Raw genomic sequence first — 26,763 nt, forward strand, 5'->3', positions numbered from 1 at the left:
GTAAGGAGTCAGGAGAGCTATAGGAGACAGACTTTGGGATTGCCTTGTGATGAGAGTGTCTTCTAACCGTGTCCATCTGCAGGGTGGGCCCCTTTCCTGACCAGACAATGATAACTGTCAAACCAGCACTTAGTGGAGATAATGCTCAGAGCCGTAGAAAGCTTCCCAACAGCTTGCCCATTTATTAATTTTTCTGTTTCTAAAACTAAACCCATTTGGTGCTTGTGAAGATGGATCCAGCTTCGAGAAGAAGCCAAGACCCATCCGTCTTCTCTCCCAGGGTCAGTACTCTGGGTGTAAGGTGATCCCTGGCTGATGGGTTTAGCATTCTAGATTGACTCCAATGAGAACATTTTAGATAGAAAAGGAGAAATTTAGAAATATAGGAGCAAGTGGAACTGTTTCCTAGGCTTTCCTTTTGGCACTTACTCTCATTTTCCTTCTTCTGTGGATGAAATGAGAAGCTGGTTGCAGGTCCCGGTGCCAGCAGCCTGCTCTGTTGATAGGGCTGAGTTTCTGTTTAATCGTGCAGCTCTATCTTAATCCAGCTAACCCCAGAACAAGCCAGACAGGCCACGCCACATACTTTGGGAACAACTTGAGCTCTCTCAGAGAAAATCAAGGTGATGGGAACAATGCAAGGGAGGCAGAGAAAACTTGCATTTTCTCTGAAAGGTGGGTAAGGTGGTGACCAAGAAGGTTTGTGACCGCAGACTGTCCAAGAGATTAGAATAGATCCCTCTTGGGCCACCTGGGAGGCTTGGATCAGGTGACCAGGTGACGGGAAGGCCAAGAAAGGCCCTTCTGAAAGGGATGCAGGGTGTCAGGTCTCACCAAGTGGGGGTTCTGCTAGTTTATCTCATTCTGACCCAGCCAGCGATCATATAAAACTCTACACCTGCCATGCTCCATAGCGTGGGAGATACTTTACACATTTAGGGATATGACAGACATTGGAATCATTTCTGAAAGTAAAGATAGTCCAGTAAGCAAAGTTCACTATCATGGAAGACTAACGATAGTGGCATCCATGCACATTTCTCTCTTCTGAATGGCTTGGTGAAGATACACTTCCTACTTTGGCAGTTGTTACTAAACATGCTGTGTTCAACTAAAAAAGCCCTGCTCGGGTCCCACAATGGTCCTTTATAAGAAGGTAAATCAATGGGAAATGAATACATATGGAAGAAAAATATACAGGGTACCTTCCTGGGTTGATTGAATATAACCTTTGTTCTACAATAATATTACAGAGGCAGAAGTGAGAGTCCATTCTGTTTCTTTCTCTCCTTTGCTGGTATCAGTCGAAGAGATCTCATCCAGTCTTCATTGATTTTCCCTCTTCCTGCTACCTTTGCTGTTTGGGGTTTGACTTTTCCTGATATTTGGGGCCCTGAGCTGGTCTCCCCAGGGAACCACCCTCTTCCTGCCAGCCTCCAACACCAGACTGCCCCTCTTACAGATCGGAATGACTTCAAGGGGTGGTCGATTAATGGCTATGTTAATGAAAGCAGCTTTTCACAGAGTCTGAACTCTGCAGTCTGGAGCTCCAGGAGCAGGATTAGGAAGGGGAGAGGGAGGTAGACAGCCTTCAGAGTTAGGACCGTCTTTGGATGTAATGGCTACTGAAAACGAAAGCTCTCCCTTCCTGGGGGACCCCGGGGCTGTGGCCTGCTGGAAATACCATACGTGATAAGTAACAAGGATAACCCTTTAACAAGGTGGGGTTAAAAAAAGGAATATTGTTTTAATAGAGGGTTTATTCCTGGCTGCTGGTCTCCGGGAGGCTTCGGATTTCAAAGGAGATGGGTAAAAAGGACAAGCTTGGAGGAGGGCCGGCCCGAGGGGTGAGAAGGTCACGTAGCTCAGAACCTGTGGGAATGTCCTGCTGACCTCCGTCTTCCAGGCCCAGGCAGATTCCAGCGGTAAAGCGAGCAGCTTCAGACCACCAGAAGGTGCTACCCATGTCTGTGAGAGGGGCCCCATTAACTAAGCAGGGCAGGGCTCTGCACAGAGCAGCGGCTGGGAACACACTGGCAAGTGGACACTCAAGGGAGAAGACCCACTTCTGCGCTGCCCACTAGAAAGCCCACTATCAANGTCCTACAGAAAAGCAGTACCCTCAAGGTATCATTTTGCATTTCCAAATGGCTCTCGGGGTCAATCTCTTCCTAATTTGCCATTTACAACAACGTAGCTGATGACCATCTCTAGACTGGAGACAGTTTGAATGAATGGCAGAATCGGGCAGGCAGATCCCGTTTTGTAGACAGTGGTTTTCTCTTTGAGTCTGCTATCTGGCAAAATACCAGGCAGCTGGGGCGAGGGCAGGGAGGAGACGTGGGTAAACCAAGGCAGAAGATCTGTCTCTGATCTCTGATTTTCTCACGTTCGGGGCCATAATCACCCACAATACTGCGGTTCCTTGTCCTTATATTTTTCAGGACTTTAACTGGGCAGAAATCCTGCTTGTGTAGTTAGTCCACTGAGATCTTTGCTGCTAACTGCATGGTCTTTGTCTTGTCAGCAGAGTCACCTTCACTGTCATGCCTGAAAGAGCCCCACCCAGCTCAGTTTGGGGCCACATGGTTTTCTTTGAAAGGCCCTGCTGTAACAGCAAGAATTGCTGGGTGTCCTTTTCTAAGTAAACAGGAAATATCACTCTGTTTGAAAAAAAAAAAAAAAAGAATCCCTCTCCTCAGCACAATGCAATAATATGCCAACTTATATTTCCTGTGGATGTTAAATTAGAAGCAGGATCTACTTCTTACGGCGGCGAAGGCTTCTCACCCTTCAGTGATCAGAATCTCAGGGAGGCCTGGCTGACGAGGACATTTACCATTTACAAAAGGCTCCCACTGGTAGCATTCCAGTTAGGAAGGATAGCAACGCATGAACAAAACTGCAAAGTCACATACAGGGGGCAGGATGGTATGCATATAAATTTTAGTGACGGCAAGGGGGAGGGTTCTGATGTTTCACCACATTTTGGTATCTGAGAAACCTGAAGCCTTGAGTCACTCAGGAGTGCTGACGCACTGTTTCTGCAGGGTGGATGGCTTTTTTCCCATTACATCAGGACCTGGGTTCGTGTGTCAGGCAGGCGCAACCCCACCAGACCTCCACACACGAGCACAGTGGAGGCCAGCAGGATGGGGATTGATTTGGTGAAGCTGACCAGGGAGCCGAATATTAAGTTTCCAAGGACGGCCGCTGCTTTGCACAGTGCGTTCAAGAAGCCAAAGCCTGTGGCCCTGCAAGGGGAAGAGACACAAGACAAGGGTGACAAAGTGACTCCGCAGATGCAACCTTAGACACAAACGTCCTACGTGGGGGCATTCAAGGATCTCCAAGAAGCGTTTTGCACACCATTAAGGAAAATGATTAAATGCTTGTTAGCACATCCGGAGGGAGAGAAACCCTGCTGTTGGCACTGTTCCTTCAGCGCACGAGCTTCTCAGCCCCGTGACTGCTTCTTAGCTTGCCCATGGGTTCCAGTTTATCATGAACAGAAGGAAAAAGGAAATTTCAGGAAGAAAAGGCTCTCCTCTCTTCTTCCAGAGTTAAATTAAAATATAAGGCCATATTTTCCTTAGATTTCTTTTTTACTCCCTACTTCCTCATTACTTAATTAATGGGTGAGATTTTAAATAACTAAAGCCATGGTATTTTCAGACACACTCAGGGATGACTGGCTTGTGTTCCTCCCCTTGCTGGTGCCATCGAGGGAAACTGGCATGCTCTCTGCACAAAGGTTTTGGTAGCAGGCAAACACTCAACACTGTGCTGGGTGGCCTGCCAGGGAGCTAATGTTCCATCCTTATGAGACTTCCACGTGGGAGATCAAGTCCAGAAAAATATTACAGGGGAGCACCAGATCGTAGGCCTAGAGAAGATCTTGTTCACTCTACTGACATTTGAGATGGGCAAGTTGTATACAAATAAGACCACATCCCATTTCTCAACACATTCTTCAGAAAAGAAGAAACTTACTGTCTTTACATGCATTGAATGGGATCTTACTGTGGACTTCTAGGTAGGAGACTTCATTTTGTTCACCAGGGGACTGACATCATGCAAGAATATGAATTCTCTCTGCCTTTATGCCAGTTCAGTTTTTTATGCATCCCTGGGTACATGTGTGTATTAAAAGTAAATTGAATGCAATATAATGGTTGGACACACTGTTCCCTTTCCAGAGGAAAGTGCATTTTCTATGCCGTAAAATGTAGCATCTGGTACACATCTTTGATTTGTGAATGTGTAAGTGTGGGCTTTCCTTCAGAAAGCAGGACAGTAACAACTACTCCTCACTACTTGGGCTGTTCCTAGGGACGTTTGCTACAAAGTGTAGATGTTTGTTGTGGTTACTAGCCGATCACCCTCCTTCCCAGACCCCAGAGAGGAATAGGAACTCCTGTAGGAACTGAGCCTGGGAGTTTGTGCAGGGGCCAGAACAGACCTGAAAGGGGGCAGCAAGCACCCATCCTCTTTTTGGCCAAGACCCCTAGAAGGTAGAGTACGTGGACCTCCACAATGTGGCAAAGTTGCCTACTGTTCGCAGTGTGGAAGGGGTGTGACAGAATCTCTGACCGAAAAAACAGGAACTTTTTGAGAAGAGAGTAAGCTAATTTTATATTCTTCTTCTTTTTGCTTTGGTTTTAAACAAAGAGACCAGTAATAGCAACCACCACCAGAAAGATAAGATTTAATATACCGTTACCTATTTTCAACTGAAATTGCTGGAAGCTGTAAGTTGGGTACCACAGAGGACTTAAGTAGGATGACATCATTATCCACCACCTCCCTCACCTCCATGGAGAAGCCACAAGGCTGAACTTCTTTTCTTTTTTTTTTTTTAAATACTTTCTTGAGCAGTTTTACACTTTCAAAAAAATTGAGTGAAAAGCAAAGACAGTTCTCATATACCCCCTTACCTTGCACCTCTGTTATTAACATCTTAGTGTGGTACATATGTTTATAATTGATGAACTGGTATTAATACATTGTTATTGACTAAAGCCCATAATTTAGGTCAGGGTTCATTCTGTGTTTTATATTCTGTGGGCTTTGACAAATGTATCATGGCACACACACACCTCCATTAAGGCATATATAAAGTAGTAGTTTCACTGCTCTAAAAAAAATCCCCTGTGCCCCTTCTTTTTCCCTGATAACCTCTGGCAACCACAGATCTTTTTATGGTTTTCATAATTTTGCCTTTTCCAGAATGTCATACAGTTGGAATCCTACAGTAGGTAGCCTTTCAGATTGGCCTCTTTCACTTAAAACAAAAAAAGTTAATTTATTTTTAGAGAGAGGGAGAATGCCAGCGGGGCATGGGGGGCAGAGAGAGGGGGAGACAGAAGATCCAAAGCCAGCTCTACACTGACAGCCGAGAGCCCAATGTGGGGCTTGAACTCACAAACCAAACCAACTGTGAGATCATGATCTGAGACAAAGTCAGATGCTTAACCGACTGAACCAGCCAGGCGCCCCTCTTTCACTTTTTTAAAAACCGCATTTTAGTTTCTAGATTCTAAAGTCATAAATTACCAAATACATGTTATGGTAGTAAGATAAACTGTATCATTATGGGAAAAATGGCTAGTGTGTATGTTGCTGATAAGAGGAAGACATTCTTCTGTGGGAAGAAGTCTCTCGACGCTGAATCTGCAGAAGGACCCAAGCAGAAATTACAGCTGGGTTCAAACAACTGTGTTTTCCCAAGCTGTAACTCAGAACAGGGTATAAAATATGAGCGGCTCTCTCCTTATGTTATAGACACTGGAGCAGGGGATTGGACAACTTCCTGAGATTTCTGGACGGCCCTAAGAGACACGCAGTGCAAGCATCTGGTATGAAGCTTCTAAAACAAGAACAACGATCAGACTCTCCATTTGCCTTTACCACAAGGAGGCAGTTCTTCACATGAAAAGCATAGAGCTTCCTTAAATTTGTGCTTGCATTTGAGAAAATGTAACCGTCCTTTCCTTGGATAAGTAAATTCTTTCTTTCACATACTTGCAAGGAGCATATGATTTCCCATGCATCGGACACACAGCTGTCTTACAAAAATCATTCTCAAGGTAGCTCTCCTTTGCAGGTTATCTGTTTATAAAGTGAATAACCTTTTAGTTCATTCATTCTCTTGGTCTTACTAAAGAAATGTCATTAACTTCTACGAAAACACAAAGTACAAGTCACCTAGTGCTCATTAAGTCCTCGGAGGGAGGAGAGAGAGCTTAAGGTTTGCAAAGGCTGGGCTTCACTGGCTGACTTCTCAGCAGCAGGATAAACTAATGAGTTGTTTTTTGTTTTTGTTTTTGTTTTTCAGACCAAAGACTTTCCGTGACTTCTCTTATCCAACAAGTACCAAGGGGAAAGAATGAAATGATCTATTATCTTTCTATAAACTCCACTCCTTGTTCCCTACCTCTCAAGCCAGAATCCTTTGTTTTCAATTCTTGCTCAACCTACTTAAATCTTTTAAGTGGAAATTCTTTTCCCAAACAGTAATCCTATTCCACATTTTATCAAGGTGGCCTTGTCCCTGCACCCTTAACTCCTCCTGTCTGAGAACCCCAGGGCTGGTGCAGCAGCTTACACAGCCGCCAGGCATTCCTCAGTGCAGGTAGACTGGGGCTTCTCCAGGACCCTCACAGTGTTCATTTCCAGCTTTGGTTAGAGGCTGAGAAAAGGAAACTGCTGGCACCATTCTGGAGAGAGGGAGGTTAGTTTTGCCCTCACATTCAGTCTCTTTTTTACTTGGGTTCTCTGGCTTCAGTGCAGGGTCAGCATTGGGTTTTATGGGGTTCCTGGGAAGAGGCAGGGGATGCTGGCAAAGAGCAGCATTTATGCAGTGCCCGGCCCGTGGTTGGGATCATGCCCATGTCAGCCGCTGTTTTAAACACTGACTGAAATAGCTACCCCACTGACTGCGGAGGTCAGGAAAACAAATTAGGGGCACCTGGCTGTCTCAGTCAGGAGAACATGAGACTCTCGATCTCAGGATTGTGAGTTCAAACCCCACGTTGGGTGTGGAGCCTACTTAAAAAAATAATAATAATAAAAGGAAAACAAATTAAATGCTCATTTTGAAAGGTCTGAAATGGGATTGATCCAGACTCAGCTCATGGGAGGTACCTGTTGGGAGTAAAGTGTAAGCATTCTCTTTGCTTAGTCTAAACGTTTGGGAAAAACCTTTTTTGGACAATTCAGTCAACTCGGCGGTAACAGTTAGAAAAGGAACACTAAGGACTCAGCCAGGGGCATTTTGGAAAGTATAGGCAGTCCTTAAATTAGTAATACAGTGGCCCCTTCTCATCCACAGGGGGGGTGCGTCAACAAGGACACCCAGTGGATGCCTAAAACTACAGATAGTACCGAGCTTTATATACATGATATTTCTTCTTATACATACTCACCTAAGGTAAAGTTTAATTTATAAACTAGGCACAGTAAGATTCACAATAACTAAAAGGAAAGTGGAACAATTATAACAATATACTGTCATAAAAGTTATGTGAATGCGGTCTCTCTCAAAATACTGTACCATAATCTCTTCCATTTTTTTTAAGATTTTATTTTCTTAGTTTTATTTTTTAAAAATGTTTATTTAATTATTTTGAGAGAGAGAGAGAGAGAGAAAACCTGCTAGTGGGGGAGGGGCAGAGAGAAAGGAGAGAGAATCCCAAGCAGGCTCCATGCTGTCCAGCACAGGGTGTGATCCCAAGAACTGTGAGATCATGACCTGAGCTGAAATCAAGAGTCAGACACTTAACTGACTGAGCCCCTCAGTTGCCCCTAAAGATTTTATTTTTAAGTAATCCCTACACCCAGTGTGGGGCTCAAACCCACAATCCTGAGATCAAGAGTTACTATGCTCTAGTGACTGAGACAGCCAAGCACTTCTATACTTACTCTTCTTATTGTGATGACGGGTGGCGAGGTGAATGACACAGGCACTGTGACGTGCCATTGGCTTCTGGCCTTCTGGGGCTGTGTCAGGAGGAGGCTCATCTGCTTCCAGTCCTGAGTTGATAGAGTCACCCACCAAAACGCATAAAGGGAAACCTCAGATAATGGGGACTACTGTACATTGGGATCTAAAGATTCATCCAGAAGTTGGCGCTTTAAAGCACAACATGAATTTCATTCTTTCTCATGGAAACATTACAGATGATGGCAAGTTTTTTGGATTAACCTAAAAGAGTGATTTCACCACTGAATCCATGTGAGCTACTGGACTGCAAAGCTGGGAGCACTAGAAATCCCTAAATGGTCCTTAGTATGGTCCTACTTTACACATCCTTTTATGCATTTATTCATTTAACAAGCATTATGTGGCAAGTACTACACAAAGTAATATGATAAAGTTCTCTTTTGCCTTAAGATGGATGCAAAAAGATCATGAACACACAGCATGCTAAATGCAATAACACAGACAGCTACAGGGTGCTATGAGGGTGCAGAGGACGGGAGGCGATCTCAGGCTGGGGATGGGGGCACTGAGGGAAGACTTCTCGGAGGGGATGGATGAGAATACAATTCATCTTGAAGGAGTAGGAGGAGCTTGCCAGGTGAGGGATGGAATGTGGACAAAGGTATTCTCTGACTCTTAAAACCCCTTCACATCTCTCCAACTTATCTCTATGGTACCCCACTCAGGTCGGCCTTAGACACCCCCACAGAGGCTTCTTGAGCAGCAAATGGCCTGCTCCCCCAGCCCGCCAGCCCCTACACAAGCATCCGCACTTCCTCATGCAGCTGTTTCAAAGTGGGGTCAGAAGAGCAATCTCGTTAAACAAGGGCACATGAACACATATCAACATAGCCTCACCTAGTGCTGCTCAAACCTCAGTGCATATGATCACCTGTGGAGCTATTAAAATAGTGATGTGGGGGCACCTGGGTGGCTCCGTCAGTTAAATCCGGCTTTAGATTACAGCTCAGGTCATGATATCACAGTTTGTGGGAATGAGCCCCGTGTTGGGCTCTGGGCTGGGCACAGAACCTGCTTTGAACTGTCTCTCTTCCTCTCCCTCTGCCCCTCCCCTGCGCTCACATGCGAGCTTTCTCTCTCTCAAAATAAACATTAAAAAAAAAAAAACCACAGTGATGTGGCAATACCAATGCCTAGGGCCACACCCACAGAAGTTCTGACTTTATTACTCTACTGGAAACCCAGGCTTTGGTACTTTTTATAAGTCTTGTGTGAATCTAAGGTGTATCCTGGACTGAGAACCCTGTAATTCTTCCAGAGAAAACTGCATTTTTGAAGTGACTGGATTTCTTAGGATACACCAAAGGAAATTACAAAAGCAAAATATCTATGCCCTCCCCTCCTCCAATAAAATGGTTGCGTTTCTGAATTCCTTTCATTGTGTTTCCCTATTTTTCATATTTTCAGATCCATATTTTCATTCATATTTTTATAACCATAACTTTACGAATCACAGGATTTATACAATTTTGCTTTCTGCTTTTTTCCACAAACATTAATAAAACCATCCCACGTTGTTTACGTTTTGTTTAAAACGAAATGACCTGGCATATAACCATCACTTCTGTAACCATACCACTAGATAACGGGGAAATTTCCAAGGTGGGGGAACGTGAATGATGTTGCAATGAACACCTTCACAAGCAGGGGCTGGACGTGTTCATCAGGAACTATGAGGCAGTGTGACACAGGCAGGGAAATGTTTAAGAGATGGTGTTGGAGGAAGACTGTGGCGCACAAGAGAGGAACCCAAGGCAAAGGTTTCATCCAACCTCTTCTCTTCTCCTTCCCTGCTCCCGTTCTCTTATTTACTCTGCTTTTCACAGCTCATTTCCCCCAGAGGCAATTCGCTTCTCCTCTAACCTCTGGGGAGCCATGGAGGCTCCCCTGCTGAAAGAGGTCCTTCCCGGAGCTCCGCCCCCGCCCTGCTAAGGACTGGTTTGTATCAATCTCTGGGCTCTGTGTCTGAATTCAGCCTCATCGTTGGGGCAGGACTTTGAGGTCTTTCCATCCATTCATTGCTACGTTTCTAGGATAACTAAGGAATTTCCTGACATATTAAAAATCTGTTGGAAGTAGATTTTTTAAAGCTTTAAGAAATTTTTTTAAATTTATTTCTGAAAGAAAGAGAGACAGCGTGAGCAGGGGAGGGTCGGAGAGAGGGAGACACAGAATCTGAAGCAGGCTCCAGGCTCTGAGCTAGCTGTCAGCACAGAGCCTCTCACGGGGCTCCAACCCACAAACCATGTGACCATGACCTGCGCCTAAGTCAGACACTTAACTGACTGAGCCACCCAGATGCCCCTGTTGGAAGTAGATTTCTGTAAAGGGCATTCTAATGGGCATTAGCCCCATGTTTATGGATGCCAGACTGTATAGTCTTTGCTTGTACAGAGGAAATAACCCTAATTTCACATTCCGAAGTCAGAAAAGACTGAATTCAATTAGTTTCTGATCTTCACAAAAGAGAAAGTTTGTCTCCTCCAGGTAAGTAGTGGGAGTGCGTGTCGTGTGTGTGTGTGCATCCATCATCCATAACCTGGGAGGTGGTGAGCAGGGCCTGAGGGATTTAACTATGGTTTGTGAGCCAAGAGGAATCCCTGGGCCCAAAGTAGCCCAGCACCCACTCCCTCCCCCCATCCCCACTGCGATCAAGCTTCTTCCTACAGCTTGTGCTGTTGATATGCAAATATTGGCAGTCGGGCAATAATGGAAGTCTTTGTGTCTCACTGTAAATCTGATGAAGCTAGGTAGGAGGTGAATGAGTGCTGGGCCAGGGTAGATAATAATGGAGTAAAAGCCAGCCCTCGGAGGGAACTCAGAGTTCATTTAAGGCCAGGAATCCTGAACAGGACTTTATTTCCCAATTACCAAGTGAGCTTCTTAGAAGCCAATTCCCAGGGGCGCCTGGGTGGTTCAGTCCGTTAAGCGTCCAACTGACTTCGGTTCAGGTCACGATCTCGCAGCAGGCCCTTGGTTCCAGTGCTGCATTGGGCTCCGTGCTGACAGCTCGGAGCCTGGAGCCTGCTTCCAATTCTTCTGTGTCTCCCTCTCTTTCTGCCCCTCCCTTGCGCGCGCTGTCTCTCTCTCTCTCTCTCAAAAATAAATAAACATTAAAAAAAAAGAAGCCAATTCCCAGAGCTCCCCCTCCCCCCACCCCCACACCTGCTAGGAGAGAGGTAGGTATGTCTGTTCTGGGAGCAGTACCGCAGAGTCACTGGGTTTGAGCCTCAATGAGCCAGGGCAAGTTACTTCCCCTCTCTGTGCCTCATTTTCCCAACCAGAAAATGGAGTAAGACTCCTTACATTGTAAGCTTGGAGTGACAATTACATAAGGTTAAAGAGATGACCTCCATCCTCAGCACAGAGCTTGACTCACCTCCATTTTTCAAATGAGAAACCAAGCCCCAGAAAGGCTAAAGGACTGATCTAAGTTACCTGGTATTTTCTGGCAGCCCCAGGCCTCCTTGGCACTGTTGATGGAGGAAAGGGAAGAGAGGAGGAGGAGGGGTTTCGGTAGGCAGGTTGTGGGCAAGGGGGAGCTGGCAGCTGAAGGGCTGGGAGGTCACAGGCTCTGAGGGCAGAGGTGGAAAGGGGGCAAGAGGGGAGGGAAGAGGTGCACTCCCTCCCTCACAATAGGTCTGAACAGCTCACCTAGATGGGGCGGGGGGTGCAAGACCCCACGTGGGTAGGAAAACCACAGCCCATAACAGCTGGATTTTATTTCATTTTTTAAAAGTTTATTTACTGAGATAAAGAGAGAGAGCACACATGCACACAAATGGGGAGGGGCAGAGAGAGAGAGAGAGAGAGAGAGAGTCCCAAGCAGGCTCCATGTCCAGTGCACATGGGGCTCCATCTCACAAACCTTGAGTTCACAGCCTGAGCTGAAATTAAGAGTCTGACGGTTAACTAGCTGGGCCACCCAGGCACTCCAACCAGCTGAATTTTCAAAAGTACCCCCTTCGCTTCCCTTCCTCCCATTCATCTAGAGCTATGCTAATAAATACGGTAAACAAAGTCCGCCCCTGAAGGAGCTCATGTTGTAGTGGGTAAAAGATAGTAAACAAACATGCACCTTAACATCGCATGGTCTGGGTGGTAATTTGTTTTAAAATTACTTAAAAGCGTAAAGAGAAGTTGTTCTACACTCTAGAATTTAAAATACGTTAATCAGGAATCAACAGGCTAGAGAAAGTTATTTGGGGCTTTACACATCATTTTAGAAATCTGTAGGAGAGAGTTTTTTAATGGATACAGAGGCAGTTTTTCCTTGGTGAGATGAGCGGTTGATATGCAGTTGATTGGTAAGGATGTTCTGCCCTCAGCACCATGGATGCACAAGTATCCTGTAAGTTCAGCTACCTAAAACTGGTAGAATGGTACCCTTAGCTGAGACTCCAGATTCTAGAGCCCACTGGGCCTGCACTTAAAGGGCTGACCAGCTCTAAGTGTGATGGTCCTGCTGTCAGCGTATGATGTTCCCATAGCCCTTCCATGTAAGGGCTTGTTCAGTACTCAAGGGCACAGAGACAGACTTCCCTGGAGTCCAGAACAGGCTGCACGACTGTTTCTATGTCCATATGCACATTTGGTAGGATTTGCTGCCACTGTAACAGGCTACCTGCGGGAGAGGCGGTGGGGAAAGGATACTTCTCACCCCCTCACACTCTCCACTTCTAACTGCCGGAGACAGAAAAGGTCTGACATTAGCTGAATGGCCAAAATGACTCAGGTCACATACAATATAAACATGTATAATACAACGAAAAGGCCTATAAAGAATGCTAAGGCACAGTGAAGGGACACAGATCAAGTGTAGGTTGGTTAGAAACGATAGTTGAATGAAAGACTACTTCATCTCAAAATCTTAAAAAAAAAAAAATCAGTACGGTCTTTATCTTCATAGCCACAGATGTAGCATGTCTTTATTTTGTATCTCAAGCAAATAAGGCACAGTTATGCTGAGTGGTCTCACTGAGGTCACACAGCTGGTTAGGAAGAGATCCAGGATTCAACCTTCAGGATAGAGCATGGGGAGGGAATGGGGAGCTTCTCTGCCTAAACAATAACAGTCCTCAGGGGAGGGGCTTAGTTTGGTTCATTCTGGGCAGAGGCCTCGGTTTCAGCTCATGCAGGATAAGGACCACCCCACAGCACTGGGTGACAGCAGCAGCTGACCGGGACCAGCAGGGAACAGCAGGTGGGAACGATCAGGGATTTACTTTCAAATGCTCTCTGAGGTCATGTCTGAAACTGTGCATGTGTAAGGGGGGAGGAAGGAGGCAGCCAGAGAAAGGCTGAGGGGCACACGGCTGGATGAATACCCATGAGACAGGCCTGCTGGGCTGAGGGATTCTGTGTGGAGGCCAAGCAAGGACAGCTCCCCCCTTAACAAAGGGGGAACTCCTTGTCTGAACTCCATGGAGAAGGGGTAAATATGGCCATTGGGCCATCAGGACACAGAGAGCGTCCACAGTGGAGCTCAGCCACACCCACAGTGTGACAGCAGGAAGTCACTGCCTGGACCCAGAATGACAGGAAGGCTCGAGCTAAGAACAAAAATAAGCCAGCACACGTATCCTCTTACATGAGGTGGGCTATGTTTAGGATTTTCAGGAGGGGGTTTAAACCTTGACCAAGGAGGGGAGAAAAAGAAGGGAGGTAAAGAATGGGATTAATGAATACTAGGTCAATCCAGGTCAACCTATCATTACATATTGTTTACTCTTTGAAGATTTGAAGAGATGAGGGAAAAGTTATTATTTTTTTCACATTTATAGGAGAGGGCGGGATTCCAACCAGCCCTGACTGAACCCAATAAATGGAACATATTTTGTGTGGGCATCTCCCAGTCCAAGGAGGACTGAGATGGTGTAAGCACCTCGGTGGGGAGACATGACGGAAAAAAGAAGCTCTCCTTCACCAATGTGGTTCTGGGGGTGGGGCTCCTTTTTAGATTTCTGACCGGCTGGGAAAACCTGTTGTCTTTTTCTGGTGCAGTGTTGTAGGCATACTTCCTGTCTGTTAGAAGAGTCTCACATCTTATGAGTTGCCCATTGTTTACAGCACATATAATAGGCTCCCTGCTTATGTTTGACACAGGACAGAGACTGATATTACACAAGGATGATTAGAAATTGTCAACATACTACACGATGGTTTGTATATTCAATAATGCTCAAACTTCACAGATCTATCATTTTGCTCTGCTCTTCATTTCTTCCCTTATAATGCTTCGCAAAGATGTCTGTCTTCCCGGCCTTGCTACTTGTCTCACCCTCAAGGACACACATACCCAACTAGACTTCTTGCTTTTTCCATTGTCCCAGCCCCCCCACACTGATCCCAGAGGAGCTGTAAGTATGCCCTCTGCTTCAAGGCCATGACTCAGAATTCAGAGTTGGAGGAAGAGTGGGACGGACTACGGGGTCCCAGTCACTCCGGTAGTTCCTGGCTGCGCTGGGCAGGAGCCTCGACAAGGATCCCCAGCGGTTACTACAGAGTTGGGATGAAGGTAGAGGATCAAGCGGAGGTGGGTGGTCAGGGCTGAGTGCATGAACAGAGAGGCACCTCCCTCCCCTCAAATTTCACCCTAGTTCTGCCACCCCTCCTGCACCCGAGCTAGTTCTGGCCCCGGGCAAGAGGCAGTTCCAGTGAACATTACTGAGGGTCAGCTGCAAGCTCGTATTGTCCTGTCGCGCTAAGTGTAGAGTTTACAGAGATTTCTGACTTATAAAGCCCTTCCTCGGTGTCAGGCCTCATTTTGGCATATGATGATGCCTCCTTATTACTTTGACCACTTGCTGACAGGCTGGTTTTTTGTTGTCTACTCTCCTGGCCTGAGTTTCTGGCCCATTGAACCTTTCCCTGTCTCCCAGCCAGGTACACCAACCTTGCTGCCTCTACTGTTAACTGCTGTGGTAACTCTGGGTCTTCTTACCTGGACAGCTTTACCCCCAGACTAGACCCTACGCCTTCGCAGATACGTGTTTCTTCTGTAGGCCTCTGTTTTCTGTTTCCTTTGACTTTGAACTACTCCCCAGGCCTCTCTAACTCTACTGCCTGATCTCCACATATGGTAACCAGCCCAAGTGCCAGGAGAGTTAGGCCACAGGAGTGCAGAAGGACAAAGGGATGGCTGGTTGTCTTCAAACATGCACATGTGTACACATATTGATTGTCCCTAAGGTCCTCCTGTCTTTACAGGTGGGGCCATTTATCTCCCACCAGAAGTCAGCTAAACCTCAAGATCGTGTCAAACCTGGGGCTGCCTTAGGATCACCTGTTGTCTTGGAGAGGAGTCTGGCCACCAGGCTTTTGCCTTGATACCAGTGAGCAGGCCCCTACCTTCACCTCCATGCCAGTAATTTAGTAGCTGCCATAACTCCAATTCTAGTAACAAATTCTCTTAATATATTTGGTCCTGCACCAACATCTATCATAGCTGATAGATATCACTCCCTCCTCCTGAACTACTTTCTTCACTTGGATCCCAGGACCTAACTAATGCCTTTTCCTTTTACCTCACTCAATGCTCCTTCTCCATCTCTCTTCCTGACTTCTTATCAGCTTGACCTTTGAGTTCTCTCATGTCTCTGGAATGAGTCCCCAGAACTCCCATCTTCTCTATCTATATATTGTCCTTTGGTGGTGTCATCTGATATCATGACTCTAAATTTCATCTGTACTCTGAAAGAGCTCACATTTTTACCTTCCGCCTAGTCCTCTCCCCTGCACTCTGGTCTCATACACGCAACTGCCTAGCTAGCATCTCCACTTGGATATTTAATAGCATCTCAAACTTAACATGAACAAAACTGAGCTCCTGATTCTTTCTCCTTAACTTTCCCCTCACATGATCTTCCCAACTTCAACGAAGGCAATTCCAGCCTTGCAGTGGCTCTGGTCAAAAGCCTTGCGGTCATTCTGAGTATCTTTTCCCCCCAACATCCAATTCCTATACTTCACATCCAAACTTTCAGCAATGCCTGTTTGTCTGCAACATATTTTTAGAATCTAACCAATTCCTTTTTATTTTTTAAGTTTATTTAATAGAGAGAGAGAGAGAGAGAGAGAGAGAGAGAGAGAGAAAAGGACAGAGAGAGACACACATAGAATCTGAAGCAGGCTCCTGGCTCTGAGCTGTCAGCACAGAGCCCAACGTGGGGCTCAAACTCACAAACTGTGAGATCATGACCTGAGCCAAAGTTGGACGTTTAACTGACTGACTCACCCAGGTGCTCCTGGAATCTTACCAGTTCTTACTCTCCACTGGCACTAGTGTACCTTGCCACAATTATTGCAGTGTACTCCTAACTGGTCTCCTTGATACCACCTCAGACCCTTCACAGTATATGTTAAACACAAAGGCCAGTTCTCCTTGGAAACTTCCTTGAGATCATGTCGCTACTCTGCTCAAAACCCTCCACTGGATTTTCATGTCACTCAGAATGAAGACCAAAGCCTTTCGTGTCCGCTCTGACCTCTTGCCTCTTGCAGTCCACCTTGCTCATGCTGCTCCAGGGCAAAAAGTTTCTTTGCCCCTTCTCCTCTTGGTCTCCTGCACTTTCACTCTAGGACCTTTGCACTCACTGTTGCCTCGGCGCTCTGAATGTTCTCTTTGAAGTATCTTCCTACGTCTTTCCTTAAATGTCATCTTTTATAGTCACATATTCTTAGACCATCCTATTAATGGTCATCCCCTGACCCCAGTGCCCTCTATGTCCTAATGTAGCTTTATTTTCCCTATACTTAGAGCCATTTGATGTATCTATGTTACTTATCGAATTGTTCATTGACTGTCTTTCCCCCACTAGAATATAAGCTCCATCAAGCCAGGGGGTTCTGTCTGTTTTGTTCACTGCTGTATCTCAAGAAGCAGAATAATTCCTGCCACGTGATACATATTCCAAAATCAACCGTTTAATGAATTAGTGAATGCACACTGTATCCCCAGCTCAGGTGTCTTTCTGGCATCCAAACATAATAATTCAAGTGCCTATCAGACAATGTCAGGTTGACATGAAAACCCAACATGTCCAAAATGGCGCTTGTTATCTTCCCGATGCCAGCCCAAACCTGTTCTCCCTCCTGTGTCCCAGTCTCAAAATGCCCAGCACCATCCACTCAACTGCACAGGCAGAAACTGGAAGCATCTCGGATGACCTCTTTCCTCACCCCACCATCTAACCCATCACGAAGTTTTGTTTACTGTACCTCTAAGTATCTGTGAACAGGCTGAATATTGGTTTCTCTCCTTTCCTACCCCCATTTTCTAGTTCACATCACTATTTTCAGCATCCTAGCCAGTCCTACTGCCTTTCTGGCCACTGGATTACACTCTCTAGCTCTTGTCTCATCTTGTTCCTCTTCTTCCTAAAACACTTTAAGGGCTCCCCATCGCCCACAGGATAATGCAATTTATAAAATCCTCATGATCTGTTCCTTCCTTCCCTCTGTTAGCTCTTGCTTCCAGAGATTTGAGTATTTCATGTGTTATCTGAAATCTTCTTTCTCTCTCTCTTTGCCCGGCTATCACCTGCTATTTTTCAGGTCTTAGCTCAGCTGTCACTTCTCAGGAAGTGACAGGGAGACCTCTTCTCTGCTTTCAGAGCACCGTGTACTTGTCTCACAACAACCCTGACTTCCCTCTACTATACGTGACGTTCCCTTTTCCATAAGCTCTGTGGGAGTATTGACCCCAAGAGCATATTCAGTGTTGTACCACAGGCACTCAAAAAAGAAAGTACTTGAGTAAATGAACGATATTAAAATTCATATGGAGATGAAATAGTCATACTTTCATGAGTATTCCCACTAACTACTGCTAAAAATACTGGCTATTATAAAGCAAACATAAGACTGTGAAAGACAGAAGGCAAAAGTGGAGTAGCTAGGGAGCTTGAGAGGTGAGTACCCTGCATTTAAACATTTTTGTTATTTATTTGCTTATTTATTTGCCGCATTGATCTCAGACTCGGAAATAAAGAACATGGCAGTGTGGAAATACCACCACCTACAGATTATTTAAACAGACTTACAAACCCTGCTCTCTCTTGACCAACTAGGGGCAGCCTAGAAAGATAGAATAATTTTAGCTAATACTGTCTCTCTTCCAAACAAATACCAGAAAAATTGTAGCCTACTTGCCAAGATGTTCTGCAGGAGATGAGTATATAGTTCTTCTAGTGGCCCTATCCGCTCAGTAATAGATGCTCATGAAGAAGAAATATAAGCTAGAGAGTCTGGACAGGCAGAGAATGCACCCCATTGGGGCCAATAAACAAAAGGAGAGACTCAGGATCAGTTGAAAACTCTTATCCCAAATGTCTGCTTAGTCCTGGAAAAATCCCTTCTCCATTTCAAAGTCCAGAGACTATTGACCCTGTCCTCCAGCAGAAAGTGCTTCTGTGGTGACAAAGCATACATGAAGTAAAAGAAGGTGAAGGCCGTTTGTCTTTGTCCATGTCAAGTGGAAAAACAGGGCTTCTATAATTTCAATTTTCACCTGCTTTCAGCTCTACCCCCAAACTCTACCTTTTAGCCCCTCCTCTGATAAAGGTGTAGTCTTTTTGTCTCCACTTTGGGATGGATGCATACTTTTCTTCTATTAGCAGTCTTCGTTGTTGCTGTTGTTGTAACTGAAAATGTGTTGGGCTTCCCTCCAATAGACCAAGAAGGTTAAAAGATACAGTCTAGAGACTTCTGTGTGGTTTCTTAATACAGAGCTCATGTAGACACTTGCAAAGGACAGAAAGGACCCTCTCAGGACTGATTAGCAACTCAAAATGTGGGTCAAGAGAGGCTATTGAATGCTGCCCCGCATCTCTTCATTATAGGTTCCTCCTATTGTTAGCCAACAAACTAAGTGACGGACACAATTAAATTCCTTCACCGATTTCCCTGCCCTATTATTTATTCCTGCTAGCAACTATATTCCTTTACATTTTCTTTTTAAAAGATATGAGTGAACACTACAACCTCATAAACCAGATACTAATTTTGGATTTTCACTTCCTTCGGGAAATGACAGTTTGGCTTATATTCTATGACTTTTCAGTGGTCGCATGAAGCTCAGAGCTCCTCTTCCTAGAGACCCCTTTCAACATACCTCCGGTCTGTGGGGTACAGCTCCACAGTGACCACATCAAGAGAGTTCCAGGCCGAGATGGTCAATCCATTATACAGACACAGCACGCCTACCATCATGGATTCACTGCTGCCTAACCAAAGGAAGAAACAGCTGATCCCTGAAAGCACCATAGAGCCACCTGCAAATGAAGAAGACAAAAGATTAGAATGTTTCTCATCATCTTAGCAGACCAGGAACTTTGGGTCTTTGACATCTCTTGGCAAAACTGAATCCCAAGGGGAAGGTGTAGCCTAGACTTCATAAAGCTCAGGTATGGGTATGCTCACCTGTATTAAAAGTTTGCCTCTCTAACTGCCTTCTAAACACAGCAAGCACAAAACGCACATCATCAATTACTCAGCTACTTAAGTGGAAAAATACACATTAGTCACACCTAATTAGTTTTTTAGTCCGTTAACCCTGGAAGCTGTTCAAATAAAATGTAATTAGACATAATTTTTAGTCTTAATAAAAAGTCTTAAGGGATTTTTCCTCATCTCTGTGGGATGCAAATCCCTAAGGGGATAGGGAGCAGAGTGGGAAACAGGCCCCCTGTGGATTGCAGGGGTGGCTCCTTGATTTTACATGAAACCAAGCACATACCCAGCATCGTTAAGCGCCCAATTCTGTCCATCAGGAGAGCAGACACGATGTTCCCTGGCAATACTGCCAATGTCCCCAGGAAGTTGACAAAGTAAATCCAGTAGGCACTATAGTCATCATCAAAGGTAATCTGGCATCCCGTCTTGTTGTGAGAAAACGAGCAGTTCTGAAATTCGCTATCAATGAATTTATATGGCTCAAAATCTGTGGACACAAAGATAATTTATCAAGTTCTTTACAGTTCTGTATGAGTAGAAGAAAGCCTGTTGAGAATTCAGGAAAGAACGAGGCACCTGGGTTTCTCAGTCGGTTAAGCGTATGACTTTAGTTCAGGTCATGATCTCATGGTCCGTGAGTTTGAGCCCCACGTTGGGCTCTGTGCTGACACCTCAGAGCCTTGAGCCTGCTTCTGATTCTGTGTCTCCCACTTTCTCTGCCCCTCCCCCACTCGTGCTCTTTCTCACTCTCAAAAATGAATAAACGTTAAAACATTTTTTTTAAATGTGGGTCAAGATTTCAGAGAAATCTTGAATTCTTTTAAGAATTCAGGAAAGAATCATGGTATTGTAAACTCCTTGAGGGCTTCAAGTCCTGACCAAAGTACAGGGGCTAGTCTAGAACCTCACATTACAAAGTAGCCAGAATGAAGGATACTTTTGTTGAATAAAGGAATAAATTAAAGAGTCCACTTATTTTCTGATTTCTTATGGTTGGCCATTGCTAATGATATTACTTGCTTACTCCTTTATAATGTTACTTTGTTCTAATTATCATGTTACATAAGGACTATCATTATAGTACTAATAACTTCCCTACTACAATTACGAAAACAATTTGTTTCAAAATGTGCATGAATCAGCCTTATCGTAGCTATTTTAAGGGTTCTGAGGGAGAGAAAAGGAACAGGACTTTTGCTGGGCTCTTTAGGCTGAATTTGTAAGTTGAGGTCAAAGTGGAGGAACACACAAAGGAACAAGAGTTCCTTCCTGGAACCTGATTGGAAGGTCACTGCTGATTGTTTTTTTCCTCTTGAACTTGGATCTATCCAAGGAGGGGTTGCAGAAGATAGTGGGTTCCGCTAAAAGGCAGTGGGAATCAAAACTGTTCTTGTCCTTGCTCATCAAGATCCGCCTCAAAAGCTCGTCTTCCGAGGTTGAATGGGTTAGAAGACTGTTTACACGGACCGGCAGGCACCGGATTCCACTGTGATGTGGAGCTGGGCAGCTCTGGTTCCTGTCTGAGCACCAAGAGGGCAGGGCATCCAAGAAGGGAGCGCTATACCCCTGCCAGCGTGGGGCTGTTATTTTGGACTCATAGGACAGATGCACCAGAGTGTAGGAGGGGGAAAGCATGGGCTTTGCAATCAGGTAAAACTGGTTTCAAATGTTAACTGTTACCAGATCTAAGAATGTAGCCAAATTAATTTTTCCAGCTTTCCACTATCATCTCAGCAAATGAGATAATGAATGCCTAATGACAGAGAGTAGGAACCAGCATATAATAGGTGCTCTATTAGTGTTTCCACTTTCCCCTGCTCTTTGTCCCGGGGGGAGCTTTACAGACCCCACTACATGGACTGGACTAAAAAGCTATCTGATTAAGTGGACATCAGAGTTTGAAACCAGGATTATCAAAACAAACAACTACAGGTTAATTCCTTTCTTCAAAATTACTCAAAGGATTTTTTTTCAGCTTTGAACTTCAGGAAGTCCAACTGCATAAATCTGATGGAGACAAATAACGCAAGCTTAACTGTGATCCAGGCTGATTAAGGAAATTCATTCCTTTACGCTTTAATATCTACTTTTTCCATAAGCCTTTGCCCACACAAGGGTATCACGTTTCTGCCAAGAACTGGGCCATTTGATGAGGCCCTAGGCAGGGCGAAGTAGCACACCTACCTGTGTTATCAAAAACAGTATCGATAAATGTGCAGTTCTTGAAGTAGGTGTTGACTGAAGTCACATCCTCAAAGGTGCAGTTCTTAAAAACCGAATCTTTGAAAGTTACAGATTTGAACTTGATCCCTAGAAATCTGCCCAACACACACAAAAGATTCTTATGAATGCCTGTGTCCATCAGGGTTCAAAGTGAAGTCAAATAGGTTGAGAGGTCTGATGCCCCAGTACAAACTTTCCATAAAGGACATGGCCTCTGGATTCTCTAGGCTCATAGCTTTCTCACCTTTTCCTCATGCATCCTGTCCTTGTGCTATCTCATCGCTCACCAATATTATTTTCCAGAAGATGAGAAGGCATTCAGGATAACTTCATTTAGCTTTTGCAATGTTGGCAAAAGATTTTGTGGAGTATGCTATTGACAGTAGAGAGTTTATCTGTGGCTACTGATTCTTTATTTTCCCACTCAGAGAACTTTATTTAAAAATTCTCTCTTTGGAGTTAAAGGCTCTAACTTGAGAATGTGCTCTCATGTTCACTTTTAATGAAAATCTGTTTGCCAAGCTAAAAACTCAAGGCTTCTTCATTCTAGTGTAGGGATTTCCAGTGATTCTGAAGAGAGGACAGGAGCACTCTGCTTCATTTATGTGAGGGATGATTGGCTCAAGGCTCAAGAAACTCACAGAGTACATTCATTTCTATGAATATTTTTCTTTTCACAGATACCAGGTATTCCATGAGCCAAGCAGAGTGATGAGAGAGCTCTGCTTATTTTTGGAAACATCTCGATGTTTCCACAACAGGTATCTGCCTGCTCAGATAGTTTTATGGGTGCTGCAAGGCAGGGATTATAGGTGGGAAAGGGGATTAATAGTCATGATGATCCTAACATCTGAGCAGTGTCTATGACTCACATCTGTTGGGGTTGGTAAGGCCTCCTAGGAGACATGAATTGATAGACATCAATGTGTCTCGGTAAGTTATTAAGAGATCATGAATGTATACTTAGCCAGTCACTGAGAGGAAAATGCTTGTTCAACTGTAGAAGAAGTTATACCAAATACCACTCCTAGTAGGGGCAGGAAGGGTCTGAACTACCCAGGCAAGCAAGCTGACTGACTTAAAGTATATATACTCTTTAGTACTTTCAAAAGTGTTCTCTCCTGTCTGATTGCATTCATCAGCTCAAAGTGCTCTGTGGCCTAACAGATAACCATCTTAAAAAGTAATCTTAAATCAACCTCTATTCCCGGGGTCCAGAGTAAAACCATTCAAACCATACATTTATCCATTAAAGAAGGGTCAATAAGGATCCATTTTAAGAATATTATCAATTTTCTGAAATAGATTGAATTTGGAAAGGGGAAACTGTTTTTAGTTTTTTTATGAGTGGATAGTATAGACACAGCATACACAAGGTACAAAAATCAAAACATCAAAAAAGGATAAAGTAAGTCTTTCCCCACCCATTCCCAAGGCACCCAGCTCTTCTGCCCAGAGATAACCAGTGTTGCCAAGTTCTCATGTCCTCTTCAGGAACATTCTGTATATGGAGCACTAGCAGATGAGATATTAATTCTATACTTTTTTGCTTTGTTTCATGATGGTCTACCCCAGAAGTTATTCGATACCCAAACCATGGCATTGAAAAGAGTTGACATTTTGTGATACTGAATAGGAAAGCTATTTGTAAAAAATGAGTTAGCTAGTGGCATTTCATTTTTCCTCAAAGACAAACAAATATTCTATCGCCTTCTAAAATAAACATGTATGTTTTACAAGGATTTTCATACTATTAAAATGACTAATCACTGTATAGCTAATGTAAAAAGTTTCTTAGTGATGACAGAATAGTAGGCTTAGAACTTCAACAAATATCACTTAAAATGTGTCAGAGACACATATTAGACTCTCCTAAAGAGTAACAATACTTTTAAAAATAAATGAGGTAAATTTTTACCCTGGAATTACAGAGCACTGGACTTTAGGGTTTCAGTAGAAAAACCAGTGCAGACTTGGGCTGGTATTTTATGTGAGAGAATGGAGGTGATCTTACATGGCTTGACATGGCTTGGCTAAGGACTAGGCCCCTCATGAAATTGCCAATTTAAACAATTATCTCCTAATTTATATTTCTCTCTTTCATTATACAGACCATAAACATCCGTTAGAATTTGTTCTCATCTTTCCAAACTGGTTTTGCCCTGGAGGACTTCGTTCAATTATTTAAAAGTTTGACTTTTACTTTTATCACTTCTGCAGTGGGAACAATCTCCTAAGAATGATGTGAACCATCAGGAGTTCATACCAGCAATTATTTGCTCAGACGACAACCAAAGGACACAATGACCTTGCCTATCCCTTTCCTTCCCTGAAAGAATGGACCAGAACCACATTCCTGAGACAATTCTCTCTTCTTATCAAGATGCATTCCAGATTCCATCTTCAAAAACGTCCTGGGGTGCCTGGGTGGCTCAGTTAGTTAAATGACCGACTTTGGTTCAGGTCATGATCTCACCATCTGTGAGTTTGAACCCTGCATGGGGCTCTGTGCTGACAGCTCAGAGCCTGGAGCCTGCTTCTGATTCTGTCTCCCTCTCTCTCTGCCTCTCCCCTGCTTGTTGTCTCTCTCTCAGAAATAAATAAACATTAAAAAAAATTTTAGAAATTGTCCCTTGCTAACTTATTCCATTATTTTCAAAACCCTTAACTTTGGGGAACCATTCCTATTCTCTAACTGAAAGTCTTCCTGATACAATTTAACATCAAGTCTTGATTCAGCATGGTAAAGAAGGAAGGGGTTCTGAAAAGCAGTCCCTTTTTGCAGGGATAGGAGACAGGCATCAATTGACATTTCTTCTCGGGATTAAATTACACTATAAGCCATTCTATTTTCTCATACTCTTTGCTCTTCTCGTCCATGACTTATTTTTGCTGCTTTATCCAGAGTCTCTCTAAATTTTCTTCTGTACCAGTCAATTCCACTAAATAAATGTAAAGCATCTGTTTCAGAAGTAGTTTTAAGTAAACTACCAATACACATGTACCTTTTCTTTAAAGCCCATTTGGAAGTATTTAAGTTCCGTTTGAAAATGACTAATGTACAAACTAAAACAAACTGTGCATGCTTCAGGGCCGTGAAGGCTAATGAGACATACATTTCTCAGAACATAGAGCAAATTAAGTTATTTCAAAGTTTCTGGACCTGCCATTGTCGTATTCCGCTCCAATGTGCAACTCATTTGTCATTGTGAGGTTAACACTGAAACTGGAAAATTTTTCTCTCTCTATCTTTTCGATTGGTAACACATTTGACTGCAGATGTTTAATGACATCAGGGAACCAAACAGATAACCCATAATACCTGCAAAGACAAAAACAAAAGTGAGTTTGTAAAGGTGCCAGCATAGCAGCGGCAGTGACCACCTCCCTGACGTTTTCAGAGGTGGCTGTTCCTGGAGAAGCACTTCTGACTGTGACCATCTCCCTGTAACATTAAGAATCATTAAACAGTAATCCTTATTTCCCTCCTTGCCATGTGGTTAAGTCTGCAAAAATCAGGCTAGAGAGACGCCTTGACCTAGGGAATCTCAGATATAGAATTCCTGCACTCTTCCCTTGGGAAGGGACGTGCATCCTATATCAACACACGGCATCCCGACTCTGAAGCCTTTCTCATCACCCAGGCTTAACTGAGCAACCTCATCTCCTAGACTGCAGGTACCAACTCCTGGGGTCCAAAACGTGAGTCCCCTTAAAGAATGACCTCTTTACTAATGGGGAATATTTCTTGGTTCCTACACTACTGGGATCCGGCTAGCCTGAGGGCAGAGAACCATTTATCAAGTGGTTTGAGGCTGGGAAAAGGGTCATTCAGGTTATTTCTACTTTCTGCCTTACCCTCTAGTGTCTTATGCTAGCAGATGACAACTAAGTCATGCTGCTGTGTTCTTTAGTACAGTAGCTACTGTACAGTGGCTACTGAGTGCTTGAAATGTAGTTAGTGCAATTGCTGCGTCATAGGGTAGTTCTATTTTTACCTTTTTGAGGAATCTCCATACTGTTTTCTAGAGTGGCTGCACCAGTTTGCACTCCCACCAACAGTGCAGGAAGATTCCCCTTTCTCCACATCCTCACCAACTCCTGTTGTTTCTTGTGTTGCTGATTTTAGCCATTTTGGCAGGTGTGAGGTGGTATCGCATTCTAGTTTTGATTTGTATTTCCCTGATGATCAGTCATGGTAACTTTACATGTATCTGGTGGCCATCTCCATGTCTTCTTTGGAAAAATGTCAATGATCCAGCAAATGCACTACTAGGTATTTACCCATAGAATACAAAAAAAACTAATTCAAAGGAATACATGCACCCCGATATTTATAGCAGCACTATCAACAGCCAAATTACGGAAACGGCCCAAGTCCACTGACTGATGAATGGATAAAGAAGCAATGCGATACACACACACACACACACACACACACACACACACACACACAAAATGAAATATTACTCAGCCTTAAAAAAAGAATGAAATCTTGTCATTTGCAATGACATGGATAGAGCTAGAGAGTATTATGATAAGCGAAATAAGTCAAAGACAAATGCCATTTGATTTCAGTCATATATGGAATTTAAGAAACAAAACAAAAGAACAAAGGGGAAAAAAGAGGCACACCAAGAAAAAGACTCATAACAATAGAGAACAAACTGATGGTCGCCATAGAGGAGGCGGGAGGGGGCATGTGGGAAATGGCTGATGGGGATTAAGGAGGGCACACAGATGAGCACCAGGTATTGTATGGAAGTGTTGAATCACTATATTGTACACCTGAAACTAATACTTTACTGTGTGTTAACTAACTGGGACTTGAATAAAAACTTTTTTAAAAAAACCCAAGAAATGTGGCTAGACCAAATGAGATGTGCTATAAGTGTAAATTACCAAATTTGGAGACTTCTGAAAAAAAGAACTTATATTTAATCATTTTTATATTGATTTGTATGTTGAAATTATAGTAGTTTGGGCATAATGAGTTAAATAAAATATTAAAATCAATTTCACCTGTTTCCTTTTACTTTCTTTAGTGTGGCTGCCAGAAGATTTAAAATGACCCATGTGGC

General features: G+C 43.9%; 1 protein-coding gene across 1 annotated transcript in view; it reads right to left on the bottom strand.

Annotated features, from left to right (window-relative positions):
• Positions 1 to 2,928: 2,928 nt before the first annotated feature.
• The window catches only part of SV2C (synaptic vesicle glycoprotein 2C), a 205,195-nt gene continuing 181,360 nt past the window's right edge, over positions 2,929 to 26,763 (bottom strand). Inside the window, exons 9-13 of the mRNA XM_077759913.1 lie at positions 24,846 to 25,004; positions 21,644 to 21,777; positions 19,743 to 19,946; positions 19,119 to 19,278; positions 2,929 to 3,254 (exon numbers count right to left, since the gene is read on the bottom strand). Coding sequence (XP_077616039.1) covers positions 3,071 to 3,254; positions 19,119 to 19,278; positions 19,743 to 19,946; positions 21,644 to 21,777; positions 24,846 to 25,004 — 841 coding nt within the window. The 3' untranslated portion in view covers positions 2,929 to 3,070. The remainder of the gene's footprint in view (positions 3,255 to 19,118; positions 19,279 to 19,742; positions 19,947 to 21,643; positions 21,778 to 24,845; positions 25,005 to 26,763) is intronic.

The sequence above is a fragment of the Crocuta crocuta genome, unplaced genomic scaffold (assembly GCF_008692635.1).
Source record: "Crocuta crocuta isolate KB4526 unplaced genomic scaffold, BGI_CrCroc_1.0 scaffold162, whole genome shotgun sequence".
NCBI classification, from domain to species: Eukaryota; Metazoa; Chordata; class Mammalia; order Carnivora; family Hyaenidae; genus Crocuta; species Crocuta crocuta.